General features: G+C 32.7%; 1 protein-coding gene across 4 annotated transcripts in view; it reads right to left on the bottom strand.

Moving 5' to 3' along the window:
- Positions 1–21,335, bottom strand: part of LOC138122306 (irregular chiasm C-roughest protein) — a 329,893-nt gene that overhangs the window by 68,777 nt on the left and 239,781 nt on the right. For all 4 annotated transcript variants that reach the window (XM_069036512.1, XM_069036513.1, XM_069036514.1 and 1 more), the window contains exons 4-5: positions 4,024–4,167; positions 3,632–3,826 (exon numbers count right to left, since the gene is read on the bottom strand). In XM_069036512.1, the coding sequence (XP_068892613.1) occupies positions 3,632–3,826; positions 4,024–4,167 (339 nt within the window). The remainder of the gene's footprint in view (positions 1–3,631; positions 3,827–4,023; positions 4,168–21,335) is intronic.

Genomic DNA, 21,335 nt, shown 5'->3' with positions numbered 1-21,335 from the left:
AAATTCGAGCAAACTGCAAAAATTATAATTTTTGTATGCATTCTCGATCATAACTGACGATAGGAACGACATATTTGATTAATTCTTTCTTTTTTGTTCGATATGCCCCGGGATGGAAATAACTCAATTGAAAGTTTTTAATAGAAAAAAAAATCTGGAAGTTTTGGAGAAAAATCTGGAAAAACTAAATTAAAATAATTCGGGGAAAACTGAAAGTGCTTTTTTGTATGAACTTAAGGCCATAACTCAGGATTCGAACGATGGCTATGCGTAATTCTTTTTTGGATGTGTTTGTTAGGGTTTTGGATAAGTTTTCGGAAAAAAAATTCGGGACAATTCCAAAGAAAGTCGGAAAATTCGGACAAATTTAAAAAATTATAATTTTTGTATGCACTCTCGATCATAACTGACAATAGGAGCTAGGTACATATTTGCTTGATGCTTTTTTTTGTTTTCAATTGAAAAAAAACCTGGAAGATTTGAAGGAAAATCTGGAAAAACGCAATCCAGTAAATTAAAATAAAATTACAATTGCTTTTACTTTTGTGTTGTAACGCGATCTGTCCGACAAATGTAGTAGTTGTTTTATTTCTATTCCAATTTATTTGCCTACATGCACAAATGTCATGTGACAGCTGATTGTGAAATTGGGAATCAAACCAATCGGATTGTTTGCTTGAACATCGATCTTGCAATCGAAATGTAAATATTGGGTGATTCAAAATAATTGTGGATAAATCTGGCAACTATGTACAAAAATTTATGTGGCAACTGTGTGGGTGGGATAGAGTTGACATTTTTTTGACAGTTCATAGTCGCGCAATTTTGAAAATTGTCAAATCAATGTGTAATGTCAACTCTATCCCATTCACACAGTTGCCACATAAATTTTCGTACATAGTTGCAATACTTATTCATTATCATTTTGAATCACCCAAGAAAACTGCTTGAGATTCATTGTGATTTCAAATTTAATGTAAGAAAATAAATATGTAATTAGTTTGGACATGAAATTCTGACTTAATTAAATTGTGACTTAAATTCTGGAACAAAACCGCATGGTTCCAACTCAATCACATTCCAGGCACATCACACATTTCCAACATTTCAGCAGTGTAGAATACTGCCGATAGAATTCATCTCCCATGTAAAATTCCTCATTTTTACTTTGTTTACACATTTCCAATAACTTTTCACAAATTGACAAAACGATCACAAACAAATTTAGGTATTGAAATTTGGACAAGACAACGTCGGTCGAGTCAGCTCTTCGCGATGTTATAATATTGGGTTACCCTTCGCATCGACCATTCTTCTTCTAATTTGGAAAGAATGATACCACGTAAACGCCAAATTCGCCTGTCAACTCTGTTAAAGCTGACAACCGGAAATCAGAAATGCGTTTAGATCACAGTGGTACCAATTGTATTTATATTTCATGTACGTACATAAAAGACATCAAATTCATTGGAATTGTAAACAACCGTATAAGATATAGCCAGTACTATTGATCTCAATGAATTGAAGTTGGAAGGTTGATTAGGATTGATTATGGCTAATCAAAATGTTACAAAAAAAAAAATTTCAAATCGGTGAAGCCGTTTTTGAGTTTTAACGAGACTAACGAACAGCGATTGTAGGTGATACGAAGTTCACCGGGTCAGCTAGTATTATCATATTATCTTACAACACAGTAAAAAATATGTATCATATTTAACATTCAATTTTAAGATTTTAAGGTAAAGCTGTACATTAAATTAAAATAATAATTTAACATTAAACTAATGAGATTAGTTAAAGGATTGCACAAGCAAAAATTTTGCAATAAAGGCGATGCCGAAAACTCTTTTACTACTCGTATTATAGAATGTCCCAGAATTGCCTCCCCAGAGAAAAAAGGGATTAAATGCGATAGTCTGAATTTTAAAGAAAAAAAGTCTTATCTCATGCGATAATCGAGAAAAGACATCCTAAACTTGACCGATCAGAGTTGAGCACCATCAAGGTAGGATGATCGCAATTTTGCGTTGCTGGGGTTTCGAAGTCAAAATTCCAAGTGAACTTTTTGCTGAAATTTACGATATCAATAATTATTTTTTCTGGCGTCCGTCTAAATTTACCATAATAGTTTTCATTCGCCCAGGTCGTTTTGGAACAGTGAATTCCATGCTTAGGCAAGAAAATCGAAACAGGAACTTTTAATGAAAGATTTTACGTTGGTGGCAGTGAGTGTCAATAACATACGGAATTTGTGAACAATTTTCTTAAGTGTGAAATATTGATGTTGGGCAAATTTGTATCCATTATCGCAAGCTGTACATTGGGTATAGCAGAAGAATTTGTTTGTACGTTTTGAATATTTGAAGAATTGATTGATTTTTGTGGTGTCACACATTGATGTTGCCAATGGAAGAAAAATAAATTCGCTATGCGGTAACATTTTACCGAAAATTATTATCTTTTGCTTTAAAAAAATTGTCGGCCGAAATTTTTTGTGTACCTATTACACGGCCAGAAACTGTTTTGCAAGTCCTTGCACTTGCAAATGGCCTTGTGATACAAATGTCTAGCAACCTCGGTTATGTGAGCTACACGACAATAATTCATTTTAGTCATCTTGGAATGTCTTTTGCTGTCGGCACATGCCTGTTTTCTATGGGAAGGCCGTTCTGGGACAGGCTGTATTTTAACAAAACAATTTTAAATATTGTTTCTTATATCATCAGGCTAGTTTTTAGAACATAAGCACTTTATGTGGTATTAATTTTTGTATGTGCTACTTTAGGAGTAGACACGATAACAACTGCAAAGTTCTCAAATTCACTAAAGTTTTTCTACAGCTTTAGGTACAAGACTGTACATCTCAAAATGAAAATATACAGAGTTATTCACGAAAGGAATAAGTACTTCTGAATTTTTTTTTTGCCGCAACCCATTATACATATTCCAACAATTTCTTGATTTCAAATTTTGAAAATAATTATAACTGAATCCACGATGTCTAGTATCTTTGACATTAAAGCAAAAAACTGATCCTCAGTTATGGAGAGTGTGGAAAGGAATGCTTCGAACACTTTTTATTATTATTTATTTGTTGAATTTTGATTAAATATAGGTTATCTGCCAACCTGACATTTCTGACAAGTCTATCCAACCTTCTTTGATTTCTAATTTAAAAGAAATAACGTATTTGATTTAGTGGTTAGTGTCAGTGGTTGTTGGTTGCGGCAAAAAAAAAATCAGAACCCTCTCGTCAATAACCTTGTATAATGTAGATACTTGTAGATATTGTAGATACAGAATTATTTTTGCGTAAAATAACATGTTGACTTAATATTTGTGGGCAAATTTATTTATGGTATTTGAAGCATTATTATCACAACAAATACAATTATTTGTTGGAGATGATAACCTAAAGCTGTGCCTTTCCATTACATTTACATACGATTAAAATCTTTAATTTAACGGGTGTATATGCTCAGGTTCAGAAATGATGTGATAATGACAATGAGGTATCCAAGAGGCATTTCATTCCGGTGAAGAAATTGCTCCGGGATATGTCTTGGGGCAAGCCAATCATAAATCACAATTTTCCCGGGAAACAAAAGAGGTTATTCTTTGTAATACTTACACATTACGTCTAATCTAACTTCTATGCTGCTCGACTTGGTTGAGTATGATTCATGTACTGCGACACATCTGAGGGTCCGTCCATGATTCTCTTTAGAAATAGTGAGTTCGAGCACTGATAGCGCCAACCATGTCCTAGGATTATCCAGCTCTGTGGTGTTTGTCTGTTGCTTCGTAGGCGTAATTTCATGCTGATCTGTAAACAAACACTTGTCTTCATAAACCGACCCCAGACTCCGGCTTATTTGTTTGCAAATTGGTTTGCCTAATTGTTTCAAGTCGACTTTGCTCGGAATGATTTGTTCGCGTCTGGCTTCTTGGAATAAGAATTGTTAAATGCAACGGCGGAACCATCGGATTTTTGTGAATGTTGTGTTGTAATTTAAGACTTACCTAAAAACCACTTGAGTACAGGTGGTGGGTTTCCGTAGTGCGATACGCACTTAATGACGGCCACTTCACCATGAAGAGAGGTCAAGTTGTGACCGGGCAGGACTTGCGTGCCATTGTATTCTATTCGAGGCCTTTGTGGCGGAACTGCAACAAAACATTAATTTATACACCTAATGTTCCACCTATTGCTTGACAACTAGACGTACTCCTGTATTTATAACACTGTGTGCCTCGCAATTGGGTATTTATTACGACAAACATAACCTTTCCAAACGTAATGTAGATACTCTATAATTTTTCAATCAAGTTAGTTGATCAATAAATATTTAGTTTTTGGGATTAGACTGATGACAAACATTTAAAACATCAGAAAAAGATGATTACAAATATTTTACGACTTTGGAAATATGCACTTTCAATCTAAGAACATACCTGTCTAATTAGTAGAAAGAGTATAAAAACTGCTTTGAAATTTAATACGCCTAATTTGGATAATTATATTTTATAAATAACTTTTATGGAGACGAGACTAAGTAATGCTTTTAAATATTTCTCTGCCCTGAAGCAAAATCAATATTTCCGCATCTCGGTTTCTGTTGTCATTCATTAGGCTTATTATTTGCCCATATTGCGTTACTTTATATAAAATCATACAAATTTTAATACCTACTCTTTATTTCGTAATAAAGCAAATACGTGAAACTCTTTCACTGAAATTGGCAGCAGACTTCTGAAAAAATTGTCACAGTTTGTAAAAGTTTTTCTCGCGGCATATTACAATAATTCTTCTCTGTTGGGAGATGATGATCAACATAGATATAGGACTTGATTAGGTTAGGTCGCAAAAAACAAACAAAAAGTGGTAGAAGAAACTCTACTTATTTCTAATTAAGGCAAGACAACGGAACAAAAATATTAGCTTTTCATATTGCCTTTGTACTTTGATTTGCTTCTCAATTTGTTGGCATGCACGTTGAATTCATGTTGCATTTTAAACTTCGAAAGTGACTTTTGATGGTAACTGAAACTTTCCATTTGTCGCTGAAGCTTGTTCCCTTAATAAGTTCTCAAATTAAAAGTTAGTAGCTAAGTGGTACTTTGGACTTCGAGTTACATGATAAACTAGTTGAATTCACATCTTTTATCAAATGAATTTCTACTTGGTTGTAAATAATCCTGGTTTTTTTTTGTTTAAACTTATAAATAAAAATAAAATAAGCGGGGTAACTATAGTCTATTTAATACCCCAAGTCAGTAGAATTATAGCATATATTTTTAATTATAAAAGTCATGTGCATGATAATATGTTATGCATTACATTTATAAAACAAGATTCAATTAATCTAGCAGAGATGCGTATTTTTTAATAGTTTTCCATTTTATCCAAAATTCTTATGTTGGACAAGGATATTTTACAGCCTTGGGATAGTAGGAGTACATGGACTTTAACCTTGGAGATAGTATCTATTATATGTATTATTAGAGTAATACTAGGTCCATGACTTTAACACATTTTAGGCGTGATTGAATACTATGTGGAAATAAATTTTTTTGTTCGACACTGTCAGAATTTGAGAAATTTCTCCTGTGTGAGCGGATTTTGATAAATGTCACAACTTGTCAAAACGAAACTTCAAGCTAATTTTAAAGATTTTAAGCGATTTGGAGCCTTTGGAGTTGCGATGAAATTCAGGTGGGACTGAATGTTTCGCTAATTAATACACTTATGCACTTCGTTCTAAAACTAATTGTAAATATAAACAATTGTAAATTTTTATATACAGGGTATTTCACGAGTGATAGAGTCCGCACACGAACACGTTGAGTCATCCAAATCTGTCCGTGAAGTTTTGTCCAGTAGCGTATCACCTGAGTTCAGAAATGGGGGCATACGTTTTTATTTTCATGATTGTAACACCGCTTTTATCAATACTAACCTCGCTCAAATAAAGAAATAAAAATTATCTAGTTCTGAAAAGAACTGATTTTAATGCAATAGAAAACAACCCTGAAATCATGAAACAACGAAACGAACACTGGCAAAGTAGATCACGAATGAACGTACGCCTCTGACGCCGCATGGCCGGTAAGCGGTTCTACCTTCCCACCCTAGAAATCGAAAAATGGACTCGACCAACGTAGTTGCGTCTGCCGCGCAACTTTATTGGTGTGTTCTCCTTAAAGTGTTTGCACTCTAACGAGCTCGACGGAATAGAAAATGCAACTTTGAAAATGTATTGTGGGTTGCGTTTTCAATTCCGCCGGGCTCATTATCACTCGTGAAATAGCCTGTATTTAAGAAAGACTAGAAATAATTAAAATTGAAAATATGATTATAAATGCAGACAGGGTGAGCCAACCTTTTAGTTTAGTTTTTGTATCGTCGCTCTGATGATGGCAGTTTTGCTGTCGAAACGCGTATCAGCTTTAGTTATATTAAAGTGTATCTGGTGTACGGGAATCAATAAAGTGTTATAGTTGTGAATACAAAGTGTTTCATTAAACTGCATTTGAGGTATGTAAAAAGTAAATTAAAGAGGTATTCTCAATTACTAATGTTGCTTTAGGTTCTGGAAATGAGAATGTCGTATTAAAAGTAAATTAGAAATGTGAATATGAGAACAGTGGCCAGTTGGTTGTATTTACCTAAACCAAATAATATACAATTATCTTCTCTCTTATCGGAAAAAGGGTACGTAACCTAAAAGGAAAACTTTCAATCGACAACACGAAACTTTGAAAGTAACATTGTTTCGTTTACTGTTAGTTTATTAAATTACTATTTATTGTCCACAGTTGCTTACTACATTTGCTAGGATTAACGTAAAATATTTATTGCCAGATCTAAATTGATAATCATTATCTGGTCTCCGGGTAAAGAAACTCGATTTTATTTTATACCCAGTATATACAACACATCTACGAGTTGAAAATAAAACCGGAATAGGAGAACGAGATTGTTTAATTGCTTTGTGACGTTGAGTTGCCGTTTAATCCTAAAATTTTTTATGGTTTGTGTAATGACCAATTTTCGTTTGTTTTCTTAGAATGGTTACAAAAGAAATGCTTGAAAAACAAAGAGAGGGTCGGAAGCTCGTACTTGCCTATGACTTTCCACCAGACCACTTGATCCATTAGACAAAGTCTATTCGCATCACGCCCCTGTTTTTGCACCCAGCACCATTATCCTTTTTAATTCGCTTAATTAGTCCACGTAGGCTTTTTCGTCTTCGTCTTGTACGAATTTCTTTGTCTAAGCGTTAAATACGTAAGGGAAATTTTGATCGAGGAAGAAAATAACGACTTATAAATATTGAAAATGGAGATCAATAAAAATAGTTCTAGGTGCCATGCTCACGGCAAGAGGTTTTGGTGTTTTAATTAAGGCCAACCAGATGACTGCGAGTGGGGTAACAGGCTTGATTGCAAAATCAATTGGAACTTGTACTTTATCGCCTGCGTTTTACTTATCATTTGTCCATTCTTGAAGATTTCTGTTTAAACATTCTTGTTGTACGGCTTACTCAGGTTTATATTAGAACGCATAAATAACTTATTTCGTTGTAATTACCCATGGCCATGATTATTCATGAACGAAAAAAATTAAAAAATATTTTTTACGTTACATTTAACACACTTTTATTCATTACCATAAAGGAGCATCGTTAAATTATACACACTTTAAAACTCTCATCTATGTCGAATCGAGACAACTTCACTTTAATTACATTTAAGTTTGCTCACTGGAAGAGAAGTATATATTTCCATAGAGATGGATGTGTATAATTTCTATGTTTTGTTCCTTTTCGTAGACAAGGATCCCATTAGCAAGACAAAGACGAATTCTTTAGGGCTTTTAACTGGCGGAAGATTAATATTAAATTTTATGGAAGCTTTAATAACTTCTCAACCTTTTAATATTAGCGTAAGGATCTTAGGTGTTCCAAAAATGTGTTGAAATATTTTGGAAGTTAATTAATGATAAAGGCAAAGTGTGTATTAGGTACTGTGTAAATATGACGCCTTTATGAATTTTGTGTTAGGCATAATAATATTAATTTTTATATTGTTTACACGTAGACAAAAAAATAGTAGATACAATCATAATAGCAGTTAATATTTATTTCATGCTCAACAGGAAAAAATCCCAATTAAAGAGCACGTATAATTCGACCAATACAAGTCAATACCCTGATTGTTTGATTGTTGCATACATGATATACGTACAATTTTAATTTCAAAAATGTAGCTTTCCATTCACACTTCGTTGTCAGTCAATGAAACTGATTGTTTTTCAGCTAGACTGTAACTTGCAACGGGTTCAGATTTAGTTGCATATTGCTGCAATTCCGGTATTGTATAGTTCGTTAGTTAAGTCTGGGTAGTTTTCAGATTTATGTTTTTGATATAAGTAATGTTATTTAACATTAAACACTACTTTTTAATGATTCGATAAAAAAGGCAGACAATGAAATGATATTTTCTGGATTTTTCTGTTTACAATTTAGCAAAGAAAATCAACGTTTTCTAAATGGATAATGAAAAAAAGGAACTGATGACAATGTACCTAGTGTATAAAATTTAGTAGATAAGACTATTTAAATTTTGTTGGAACTGCGTTCTTTTGATACGAGAATTTAAGGAAAAAGAAAATTTTATTGCGGTAAATATGAATAGCTTTTCAAAAAATCAATTTCCTTTAAATGATCTACGAGTTATTTCTAAACAATATCAATAATAAATATCAATAAAATATCATTATGAAGTCAACAGTTACTAGTAGGTACTTTTTGTCGATATACACCGAAAAGATTATTTTACGGTCCATTAAATTTTATAAGTTGAAAAAAAAAAAAACAAAAAGGAAATAACTTAACCTACTGAAAGAATTAAAAAATGTGATATCTTTTCAATGTAATGATTTAATTTTAGGAGTGTGCTAGCTAACGGGGTCTATAATAATCTGTAATTTGTAAAAATAAAACGTGGAATGTGAAAAAAGGCCCTTGTAAAACCTGTGAAAGCAACTTTATTTACATTCTCAATACACAAACCAGATTACAAAATAAGGGGCACACAAGAGTAGCTTCAATAAAGTTTTTTTTGGTTTTGCCACAGCCAAGTTTCAAGAAAAGTTCTGGTTGAAGTTGTAATAAAATAAATACCTACGTAATTGTAATTAACGTAGAAATTAAACGCCATTTAAAGTAGAGTTAATGACCAATTTAGACAATATATCTCCAAAACAGCTGATCTGACTGGCACCAAAATCAATAGACCTTGCGTCCACGGTGTGACGAATACTTTGCAAAAAGAAAAATTCAAATCAGTACAAGAGTTATCGAAAAAAATTACAGGCAGGCAGACACAAGCACGATCACCATATGGAGAATACTTTCTTTGTATTTTGCGGATACTACAATTAGAATCTGACACGATTTTTAACCCGATTGCTATACATATTATCTATTCACTTTGATTGTGACCACAACGAAAAACATAGTAGGCGCTGTTTAGCTGTGTGCTGCATACGTTTTACACTAAATATTTGTGTGGTGTGAACATGATGTGAAAATGTCAGAATTGTCAAAACTTGACCATGGTAGTAAAGCAATGATTTTAATGTATTTATCAATATTAATAACGGAAATCAATATTTGAAGTAGGAGAAACTAAAAACGTCTGTCTGATTCTGTGATCACGTCTGTTGAAAAGTGGAGTTATATCCAGGTACAGATTATTTAATGTAAAAACTTCGAAATCACCTCATGCAACTCTCGATATTAATGAAGAACGAAGGAAATAGTAATTTGGCAGTAAGACAAACGCGAAAAATTCCTGGGGATTACCTACTAAAGGTGTTCAGAACTTTCAATTAGCATTGATTAATACAAATATTTTCACATAAAAACTAATCACAGAAAGTTCAAAAAAATGATTACAGAGGATGAAAAGGCAGAAGGTGTAAAACTACAACACTTACTAGCCAAAATGTACAACAAAAAAGCACAAATAGAGTTAACTTTATTGGTGATGTTCGTTTTTGTGAGTTGTTTTCCCGTTGGCTTCAATAAATGTCTCGAAACAAGTCAATATTAACCGTTTAGTCCCAACTTTGAGAAGACGACGTGGCATTTTCTTTTTGAATTGTAAAATTTTGTACCAAAACTCAATTTTATACATAGATATGCGCACAGTGTACGTCGAAAAACGTTTGCGCAAGTCGTTCTCCGTTCTGTCTTCTGTGAGCGTGACGTTTCTGTCAAAATGGCGCCTCCGAGAGTTGCCAACTGCGACTGGATTTAGTGTTATCTAAAATTCCCTATTAATAACCTAGCAACTGAAAAGTTACTACGGAGTGGTCACAATCAAAATGAATAGATTATATTTCCATTTTCTTAAGGAACAAATCAGTAAAAAAAAATAATTCTAAAAAAATTAAATCTACGTTTTACAGCTAAAATTTGTAGTAACAGACAGTAGCAGAATTTTTATATGAGTGATTTCCCTAAAACATCACATAATACTATTATGAATTTTGTTCCAAACTTTATGTTCACACTGTATAGTACCTACTTCTTAAATGATAAAAATTTAGACATTAATACAAGGTTTTTTCATGTTTGATGGAGCAGTAATCATCCTAAATAAAACGATATAAGTGCAAAAAAATTAAATAAAAATTTAGAAAGAAAGAAGACCATTTTTTTTTTTGGAAATCATTAAATGGCCTGCAATGTGATCATGTTAAAAATCGTTGCACTAAACGATTCTAAAGGACTACAAATAAACTCGAAATGTGTATTTTACCAAATGCCGAATGACCTGGCGACAAGATAGGTATCGCCGAAATGTAGTAGCATAAAGACCATTGCAAATTATATGTTGTATCGCGCGTTCAAATGAAATCCTGGGCTGGGAAGACGTTGGAAACCGTCAATTGTTGTGCTTTTTTAAAGCGTAGATTAATTGGAGCATGTTGACAGCTAACCTAAAATTTAGAGCCAACATTTTTTTCTTTTTTTTCTTTCTTTGCAATGTTTTACATCAAAAATAGAATAACGTAACGATTCCTATTGTCGAAGCAAATATCTAAGGGCACCCTTTGCTGAAAACATACATGTTCAATTATGTCCGGATTAAACATAAACAAATGTCATTCGTGTCAAATGGCGGGAAATTCAAACTTTACATTGTTCTAAACGGTTTAATTTTTCCAACGCCTACTCAACCCAGGATTTCATTTGAACGCCCGATATATTTGTAATTAAATTACAATAATATTTATGGATTCTAATTTCTGTATACATTTTTTTAAATTAAATAGTATACGAGTACCTGTCGCTTTAAAAGTTCAAAGTAATTTTCTCACTTCAAGTAACTTCATATCATGGCAAGCTGCTACACTTGCTAATAGTTATATCAAATATGCACTTGACTTGAAATGCGGAAATTGAGAAAGTTAAGTTCCGATGCAATGCACGAATAACTGTAGCTTGGTGTTGGTATCTGCGTGTCAGTAACTATACTGTTAGTAAAATTTATTGTCATGTTTATTTTTTATTGTCATAGTTTATCCTGTCTTGTGGAAGAAACTCACACTTGGTGAAGTAAAAAGTATAGATTTCAAACTGAAATTTTCTGCAAATCAATTTCATTTAAATGTATTTCAGTAGTCAAACAGTGGACAATAGAAAGTACCGTTGTTCATAAAAATGTGATTAAATATGATGTAATTGAGAGTAACTTTCCAACTTGAATTGAAGAGCCCGTTTTTACTACAAACAAGAAAAATAATGAAATGATGTTGAAATAAAATCATTAAGTGAAAAGACAGAGATTCTCAATAACTCGTGATGTATGATAACCTGTGACAAGCATCGGTGGCACAATTTCCAATCATGTGAAAGCATTGGATAAATAAGCGTAAAGTGTATAAGATTCGACATGCTTTACCGTAAAAATAACGCTTCGTAAAAGCTTTCAGGAACATATTATTTCACGATAAAACTCAAGAGAAATTTCATTGTATTTGTTGTTGAAGTTGTGTGGGAATTTTTCATGAAACAGGTTAAAAGAAGCGAAATGAGATTTTTATAAAGTGCAGAAGCGTTAATAGTCTGCGATGTGACAGAAATTTATTGTTGAATTTAGAAAATACCCACACACGGGTTCAAATAGCAAAAACTGAGATATCTGAAAGGTTTAAAAATCCTCTGACATGAATATTAATGTAGTGTAGGTCTTGAATGCTTGCATTTCCTGCTAGTCACACCTGTGATACCTTAGAGTTTCTAAATTCAGCATATTTCATGAATATATTTGAGCACATTAAAAAGATGTCACCCCTGCATATACACGAGGGAATAAATTTCCCCGTCTTCGAAGTTATTTTTTGAATGAAGCTGAGAAGTTCGTAAGTCAACATTGTTATAAAGTTTCTAAAGGCTTGAGGGCCTCCAGCAATGTTGCTGATGCGCTTTGTTGTTTATACACATGTGATTTATATTTAGTATCTTTTGTATTAGTTTCGACAAGTTTCTAGTGGACAATGACGGTCCTCTAAGTAAACAATTCAATGTCTATTTTCACAAAGTTCTTTAAAAGCCGTTTTGTTCCAAACTTTTAAGTAGTTTAATAAATTTATGCTGATTATTTTGCACGACTTATACTTCTGAACGCCTCTTGGATCGCTTTCAGACGTCTTCTCAACTTTACTTAATTAAATTTTTGAACACAATCTCAATGAAAATTACTTAACGCCACCCCTCACTAAACATTTCAAACGGTATATGTAATTACTTTAATTAACTTAATTTTTTATTCGATTAACGCCACTATGTTAAGCATTGTTGATAACAAGACTTCCTATACAAACTGCAAGCTTACTAATTAATTTTTTTAAAAAGATGCACTTTGTTAAAAAGTTTACAAGTATCTTAGAGTTAAATGATGAAAGTTAGAAGAACACAGACGATTTAACTTATATGTTTCGTGCAAGTTGTGATTAGTTATTGTTAGTTGACAAAAATAAATAGCGTGTTAAGAATTTCTCTCAATCAGAAAGTTTCGAACAAATCTATTAACTGCTTATTTTTGGTGGTGTTTACTGAAGCAAAAAGTTCCAATTTTTAAAATTTCAAAATTATGTGCATTACGGATTACAGAGCACGGATCAGCTGTTTAACTCTAACCTCACTTTTTACGTTGTATGCTTTTACTCTGCAGACAGACTGACGAGTGGTGCGATCACAATCGACTCTTTAAGCCAAATTTGAAGATACATTTAAATAAACACCCGGCATAATGTTCTTAAAGGAAATCTGGTATGCCGTATAATATTGATTATTGTTTTTTTTTAAGTAAGTACGTCGAATATACCATTTGTAAAATACAATCAACAGCACACAATTTTGTCGGTGAATATTCTATTCAATTACAGTTTTTACGACAGACAACTTGTTTTCTGAGCAGATAAGTAATTATGGTGGATGCGCCGGGTCTAATTACACAAACAACACAAACAAATGAAATTAATCACATAAATAAATAATGTTTTATCACTAATAACATAATAATTGATCTCTGTTGAATGTTCTAGACAGGTAAAATTACCGGGCAATATTTTATCCAGGCGGTAAAATAACGACGCTTATTACCGTGATAAAAACGTGCGTGCTTGGAGACAAATTATGCAGAGAAAGAGGAAAATTTTCAAGTTAATACACAGTTTCCTTTTCATTATGTTCTAATAAGCGATGGTTATTCAATGACGTGGTGTTTGCCATTTCGTGTATGTTTAAAATAATATTAACGACGATATAATTCGAAAATTTCAGGAGCTTTCAACGAAACATTTTTTGAAAGTGTTTGAGGTTGTGACCCCTGTCAAGCTCGCTGAGGCAGTAGGAAGGACAAGCTCGAGCCCTCAATACAGGACGATGCTGGGTCGTTTGATCCGGTAACCGACAGAGTGCCTGCAATATATCATTTTTGAATACAATAATGTGAACAGCAATGATATAGTGGCAACGAGAATGCTTTTAAAAATAAAATATACAACGTGGAAAATGCAATTGAATTCAGACCATTATACAGTACACGGCAGGATGGTTTACGTCGGCATTTCAACCCAGGAATCAGTAGCTCGTTTCTCACTTCGCAACTTCCAGGGTTCAACGCAAATAAATGTTTATTACTGAAATTTACATCACTTTCACGCTCGAACTTCCATTATCAAAATAAATACAAATCTGCGTCGCGGATGTCAACAGAGACAAGGGTTCCCTGTTGATGCCTAATAAATCTATAAGTTAGAATAAACGGAAAAAATACGAACAGGGCGCACGAGAGACAAAGAATTTATGGATGGACTAATCATAAAAGTATAAAAGCGAAAGGTGTGAAAATTTAGCGTCAATCCTGTCCTGGTGGATTTAATACAGTCGCTTCCTGAAGCTGATAGGCGGTGTTGCCACCGTCGGGAAATTGAAGGAAATAATGTGTGCTTTGTTTATATCAATTTTAATACATTTTCGCACATTCCTGAGTGTCGGCGCAAATTGGAAAAATTATGCCGACATATTACTTATGGAAATTCAGAAATTGAATGAGGGCCATATAATAATGAAGGAAAATTACTTTCGTCGTACAAATTCATTCGGCGGCTACTATACTCAAGAGACATTTATATGTTAATATTTCATAAATTAAGGCAAATTTCATTTAGCACGCGCTGATGATATACCTCCTCACGAATATACTGATTATACCCTGACCTTTTTAAGAAATGTGCTTTTGGGTAAAAAACGAACGAAATTCGCTCCTCCCATTTAGGTATTCATTCAAATTATTAAAATCTGGTTTTGTCAAGTATTGCGAAATTTAAAAAATAACGAAGGGGAAAATGCTTTTTTCACATTATCTTAATTGCCATGGTCTTCGGATTGTTGTTTAAAATGAATCAAATTCCGATTCTCAAAATTAAATTTAAATTAAACACCTCGATTTGCAGATTAAACGAATTGCTAAAACATATTTTGTAAATCTGAAATGAAATTGAGTTGGTGCGATTTTTTAAATTATACATATTTCAATAAAGGCATTCGCGCTGTTTCAGATATTTAATATAATTCTGTCAAGCTTTATAAATAAAACACGGGTTTGACTTTCTAAATGTATCTACAGAAATTAATAATTTACAGATTACGACTTAACGATGATCATTAAAAGTAAGTTTGAATTAAAATATTTACATTAAATTATATGAAGATTAGATTTGGTTATAAATTATCTAAATACTCTTAATATGCCATTAAAATACAATTAGGTAATAAAATGTGGGAAATTTTACCACACTTCCGAAAAACTCTGTGCTATAATGGCAGTGTAGATGAAAACAAAAAATTCATTAATCATCGAAACTTTCTACCGTGCCAGAACGTTTTAGTGTTTAAAAGCTTCGTAAATATTAAAATAATAAACTCTGTATTTTCGTCAATTCTGACACTTAAATCATTATCATTACAAATTGACTCGTATGTTGAGACCTTTTCATCGACAAGGATGTAATTGTTGCGCCATTAGAGCAGATATGTGATATTTATTGTAACCCGAGACATATCGTTCTGTATCACCTCATCAGAAGAGCACAAGTTATGTGAAGATCTTACGTAATGTTCCTGTCAGTGTGATATCTGCTAATGAAGGAAAGGAAAACTGTTCACTATTAGTTATTTACAAAATCAAATTGAAATTTATGTATAAGTCTGAACTTGGGCAAGTGCTTTAAAGAAGGATTATAATTGTATTATGATTTTTTTTAATTTTTGACACTAATTAACATCGTAATTTGAAAATTACGTGTTCAAGTTCATGATAAATTTGCCCTCCCTTCTTAAAATTTTGTCATGGATCATTATAAAATTAATTTAAAAAATTAATCATCAATAACTAGTTAATTTTATTTAAAATATACTCCTATTTATTTTCGGGGTTTGCCTGCATTTTTTATTATTAAAATATTCTCATGGAAAGTGTAAATGTCCTCAAAAATTGTGATAATATTTATGTAAAATTATTTCAAGTGAGTATCTACTATTATTGGGGTTTATTTTTTTTTTACATACCTACAATTTGTAACACAAAAGTTATGTTAATTCCTGTGCTTGGTGGTTTAAATATTCACGCGTTATGTATGTACATAATATCTATTTCTGATATCTATGCGAGTAAATTACCACATCGAAGTTCATCAGTCGAGCCAACTTCAAATTCAAAGCATGTTACTCTGCTGTAAATTTCTGTTTAGATATTGGATAGACAAATATGTCATTTCAGTTACTCAATTTCTTTAATATTTTGATGATGCTAGAATAATTTAGCTAATAATGTACACTATTCCCGATTATAGAAATAAGTAAAGACCCACAATTTCCTGATAAAGAATGGTACACTAATAAGAAGAATTGGACAAAGACGAATCGAAATATAACAAACAAACCTACATCAATTTATTTATTCATAATATAGCAAAATCTGTTGACTCCACAATTCGCTTGAAAGAAATGGTACGGGGTCATTATAAATCTCAGTAGGCGTTGATGACGTACGTGAATGTGCCGCAAGCTTTATAACATGAGTGAGACTAGCATCGCCGATAGGTAGCGCTGCTGGTGGTAGTGTAAATTTGTCTACTAGTTTGTCTAACGTTGCGAAGCTAGCGGCACATCCCAAATTTGTGTAGGTTTTCAACGCCAACTGCGATGGAACAATAATTTATAATGACCCTGTATTGTGTTAAAGGGGAAGCAGAGATATAGTTTGAGATCAACAGTTAACTTTAAACCCCTTGGGCTAAAAATTGTAACTAATTTAACTAGTTAGTATCTAAACTAATAATATCTTTATCCATTGTAATAAACGAAAGCAGAAGATTTAAAGAGAGGCTACAAAAGATTTAAAAAAGAATCACTAATTTAAAGAATAAACAGACACTGGGAAACATCTTGAAGACGTGATGGAAAAGTGGAGCACGTTCAAATTTTGCTTTGTTATTATTATCATTATTGTTTTTCTGGGCAAGATCTTTTGTATATTTAGGCTAAACTAAAAAAAGAGTCTACTACCAGCTTCGAAAGTAGGGCAATTTTACCTGATTTTAGATCCGTAACAACCACTTCCGGTGCATGCACCTTGATGTCATGGACTACGAGTAAAAAAGTTCCAAAAGGTCTCGAGACGTCAGGAAAACAAAGGAGAAATCATAATTCATTAAATATTGTATCGGGTGGTTTTTAAATTTCACCTCAAAGTAGGCGTTGAAAAGTCGACTGTGAACGCACCAGATTTATTAAATTTGAAAAGGTAATCATTCCCTCCAGAAAAAAAAAATCTTTTAGTTGAATCTACAAACATTCTGGTATGTACCTCATTCTGCATATAATACAAATTTGGAACTTATTAAAAACTGTGGCTGGGTCATAATTTAAGAAGTCCAGCTTTCAACTATCTCAAGATTAAATTCCCACTTGTTACTGGATGCCATAATAAAGGTAAAGTTTAGAATGTAAGGTTAGTAATAAGCTCTAGTTTAGGATTCTTAATACATATACATATAGATAAGACAATATGATAAACTAGAGCTAATACTAACGTTACATTCTAAACTAAACTTTTAAAACATTCAGAAAAAAATACTTTTATGAAAGGAACAAATTCCAAATTTGTTGACAGGTCAATTAGACTTTCTATTTTGAGAACACGTTGTGGAAAAAACTGTGGGAAGTATGTAGTGTGCTTTTACCTAGAATGGTTCTTGTACCATTGTCGGCAAAAAATTACACTTAAGTTTCTTTTTGCATAAATAACTATTTTAACGACAAATTATTAAGATCGCTTATCATGATTACATACCAAATATGCGAAGACTTCAATGAAACATCAAGCATAAAAATGATTTAATTACAGTTTTAGCCAGTTATTTTTAGCAACTTATATTGTACTCGTATTTCAAGAGGGTCCTTATTTTAGAAATTTGCTTATTTTTACGGTTTGAGGAAAATTGCATGGAAACTTTCAGTTTCGTGATCTAAGCCAGTAAAATCATTTCAGTTTCAATGTCTTTTGCGTACTCGTTTATTTATAGGCACGCAAGAGACACTTCCGTTAGTTCAACAAAAACTAACTTTGACACCTTCAGGCATTTCTTTCAGCAAATTTCGTCCATAATAAATTGTGTCGCGTTAAAACTTGGTAGGTCAGTCGAGTTTTATATTTAGAATACCCATCTCTAACGCAGGGAAATATTTATTTTTATAGCCTATTCAAGATGGGAGAACCAATAAAATATTTCGACAATTTGAGAAATTACCCATTTTTATTGAAATTATCCTTCATGAAACCTATCTCAAAATTATATCGTGGAATTTTACGACATTAGAAGAGTTTGATGAAATTCCTATTGCGGTATTCAAATGCAGTAAAGCAGTTTCACTTTATAGCAATTGATTTATTTATTGACTCATATCTCATTATTACAGGCCAAAAAGTACTAACTTATGTTTCCTCGGAAACAGTCAATAGTCAATAACGGAAACAAATGTTTCGTGCATGGACTGCATAAGAATCAATTAATGGTGCAGGAATGGGCATCAGTGGAGGCAGCAATGCGCAAAAGGGGGCAATAAGGCGTTGTGTATCGATAAAATGGAGTGCAATCACATTACAATTCCATTTGCAAGCGGGCCCCCGGCACTGCCAAGGCGGGCAGACAGCCACTCACTGAGGTATAAAGGAGGCTCGCCACATTGTGCCATTATCGGGTCTACAATAACAATACACAAGCTCAGACGTTGGGACGACTGGATCGTTACTGTATTATTTTGCTCCTGGATAGCACTCTTGAGGAATTTTCGATAATTTTAAAGCCTTGGAAGTTTTGCTGGGCAACGGCAAAGTGAGGCAGGTAATGTGAAGACAAATAGTGGTTACGTTACGTATGGGGGTAAGTAGTAGGGGGTAGTGTGCTGCGAAGGCACAAACAAGCAAACTGAGACATAACACTATGTTAGGTTTGCCAGTAAAGACGCACTTTATTGCTGCCTGCTGCTTCCAGGTATTTCGAACAAGCTGCGGTTTTTAAATACATGTTTCACTGAGGAATTTCGTAAGGCGTAAACTTTGAAATCAGTTTTTGCATTAGTGGACCGCGCATTCCGAAACTTCTTCCAATGAAGTAAAAATAATTTTAGCCATGAAAGAATTTAAAAAAATATTTTCCCTGCTTATGACACAAATGATTTGTACGTAAGTAATAGATAATAATAATAATAAGCAATAGATCGCAATGTTTAAAGAGTATTACGAAATGAAAACGTTGCTAAAAATTTGTATTCGACAATTTTTTTCAAAAGCGTACGACTTATTTTACTGTTTCTGTCATCTTAAAACAGTATTTAAATATTAAAGAAAATGTCTCTCATAATAGTTATTTATTATACAAGTGTGGCATGTATGATATTAATCACGCAAGAAAAAGTTTACTATTTTTCTTAAGTGACCAATGAATGAGTAATTCCACATGAGTATTATTATTATTGAAAATCGTGTGTACCTAATTGAATTAAATATTGAAATACTAAGGGCCAGTTTACAGAAACGAGATTAAGTTAATCCTAATCAAATACGAGATTAATAACTAAACACGTGATCAGATTCAACCAATCGAAGTTTCGGATTCATGGCTTAATCGCGCATTAAAATTTAATTCGAATTAAATATTTAATTGTCTTTCTATAAACTGGCCCCTAATATTTATAAAATTTTGACAACAATATATTCCAAGGGAGCTGTGGAATGGTTGTTATAGTGACATTTTGTTTCATTGTTTATTAATAAAACTGTGAAAAAACGTACGTAGTGTCAATGAATGAAAACGAGGAAATACCGCTTGAAGTTATCCTCAAGGCTGAGGAAGCTTCATTGAATTGAATACCATCGACGTCGAGGGAGGTGTACGACAAAGAGTATAAACATTTCCACGACTGGAGAGAAAAAAGAGGCGTGAGTACGAAAATTGCAATAGCAAAAAGATTGAAGGGGCAGTAAATGAAGATCTGTCTTCAAAATCATCATTTCGCACTTCCGAACGTTAAAAATAGCGTTAACGTAATCACGACATCTTCTAGTTCTTCAACGTTATCTTTTACTGTAAACATTAGTGTTAAATTGCAAAATTAAATAGTTTTGAGTTTTTAGTGTTGATTTGAATTATTTCAAAAATCTTACGAAGGACCTAATTATTCTGTGAGTGAGTTTTTATCTCTCACTAGCGGGTAATCGTTAACATTCCTTCCCTCAAATTACCACAGTAATTCGCTTAGTTATTACACACGATTATGGATAAAAATATTTAATTTACATTTACAATATATGTAATTTTTATCCCTATTCGTAACGACATAAACATGAAAATTGAATCCAGATTTTATTAATAGATCTATAAAAGACGAACAGAAAAATTTAATTAAAATAAGGCCGTTAGGTACCTATATCAGGCATCAAACTTTACACGTTATTATGGGTAATATTGTTTTAACTGCAATTTCATAACCCATTTTTAGTGCATTTAAAATTAGAAAAATGTATTTCTAAAAAATAAAAACGTCGGTATAAAATTTATTTTTAATATAACTAATTTATTTCATGGTGTATAAAATTTTAAATTAGTTTTGTGCATTACAGAAATCTATTTTTTGCACAACTACACTGCGCCAAAAAATGTCGCAACACATCGAATTTCGGAAATATTGTTTGTTTCATGATGAGAAAAGATACCTACACAAACGTAAACGTCCTAACATAATATTAATTAATTAATTAATTACTTCTGCCATTTTTAAGTAATGCAAAAATACATTTAGTGTTGCGACAATTTTTTGGCGCAGTATATTAAAAAAAGTCAATATTATGCCTCTGATGTGGGCATTTCTTTCATTGTGTAAAATAGTACCTATTTGTGCAAGTTAGGAAATGTAATTTTTTTACGTATTAGGCATGGAATTTTTAATCGAGGCGATAGCTTTAAAAATTGTATAAAAATTCCGCATTGACATTTTGTACTGCCAACCTAAAATCTTTCATTAAAAATTCTTGTTTCGATTTTCTTGCCTAGGCAGGGAAATGCTATTTTCGATTTAGACGAATGGAAAATCAGTTTTTCGAGACGGAGGCCGAAAATAGTATATTATACACCAAGGTGGAGAAGTTCATGATTATAGCCAGAGCGCCAAGATTAGATCCCGAGGCGTGCC

The sequence above is a fragment of the Tenebrio molitor genome, chromosome 1 (genome assembly GCF_963966145.1).
Source record: "Tenebrio molitor chromosome 1, icTenMoli1.1, whole genome shotgun sequence".
NCBI classification, from domain to species: domain Eukaryota; kingdom Metazoa; phylum Arthropoda; class Insecta; order Coleoptera; family Tenebrionidae; genus Tenebrio; species Tenebrio molitor.
Note: the sequence above shows the minus strand (reverse complement) of the source record. Positions and strands in the feature narration are given on the sequence as shown.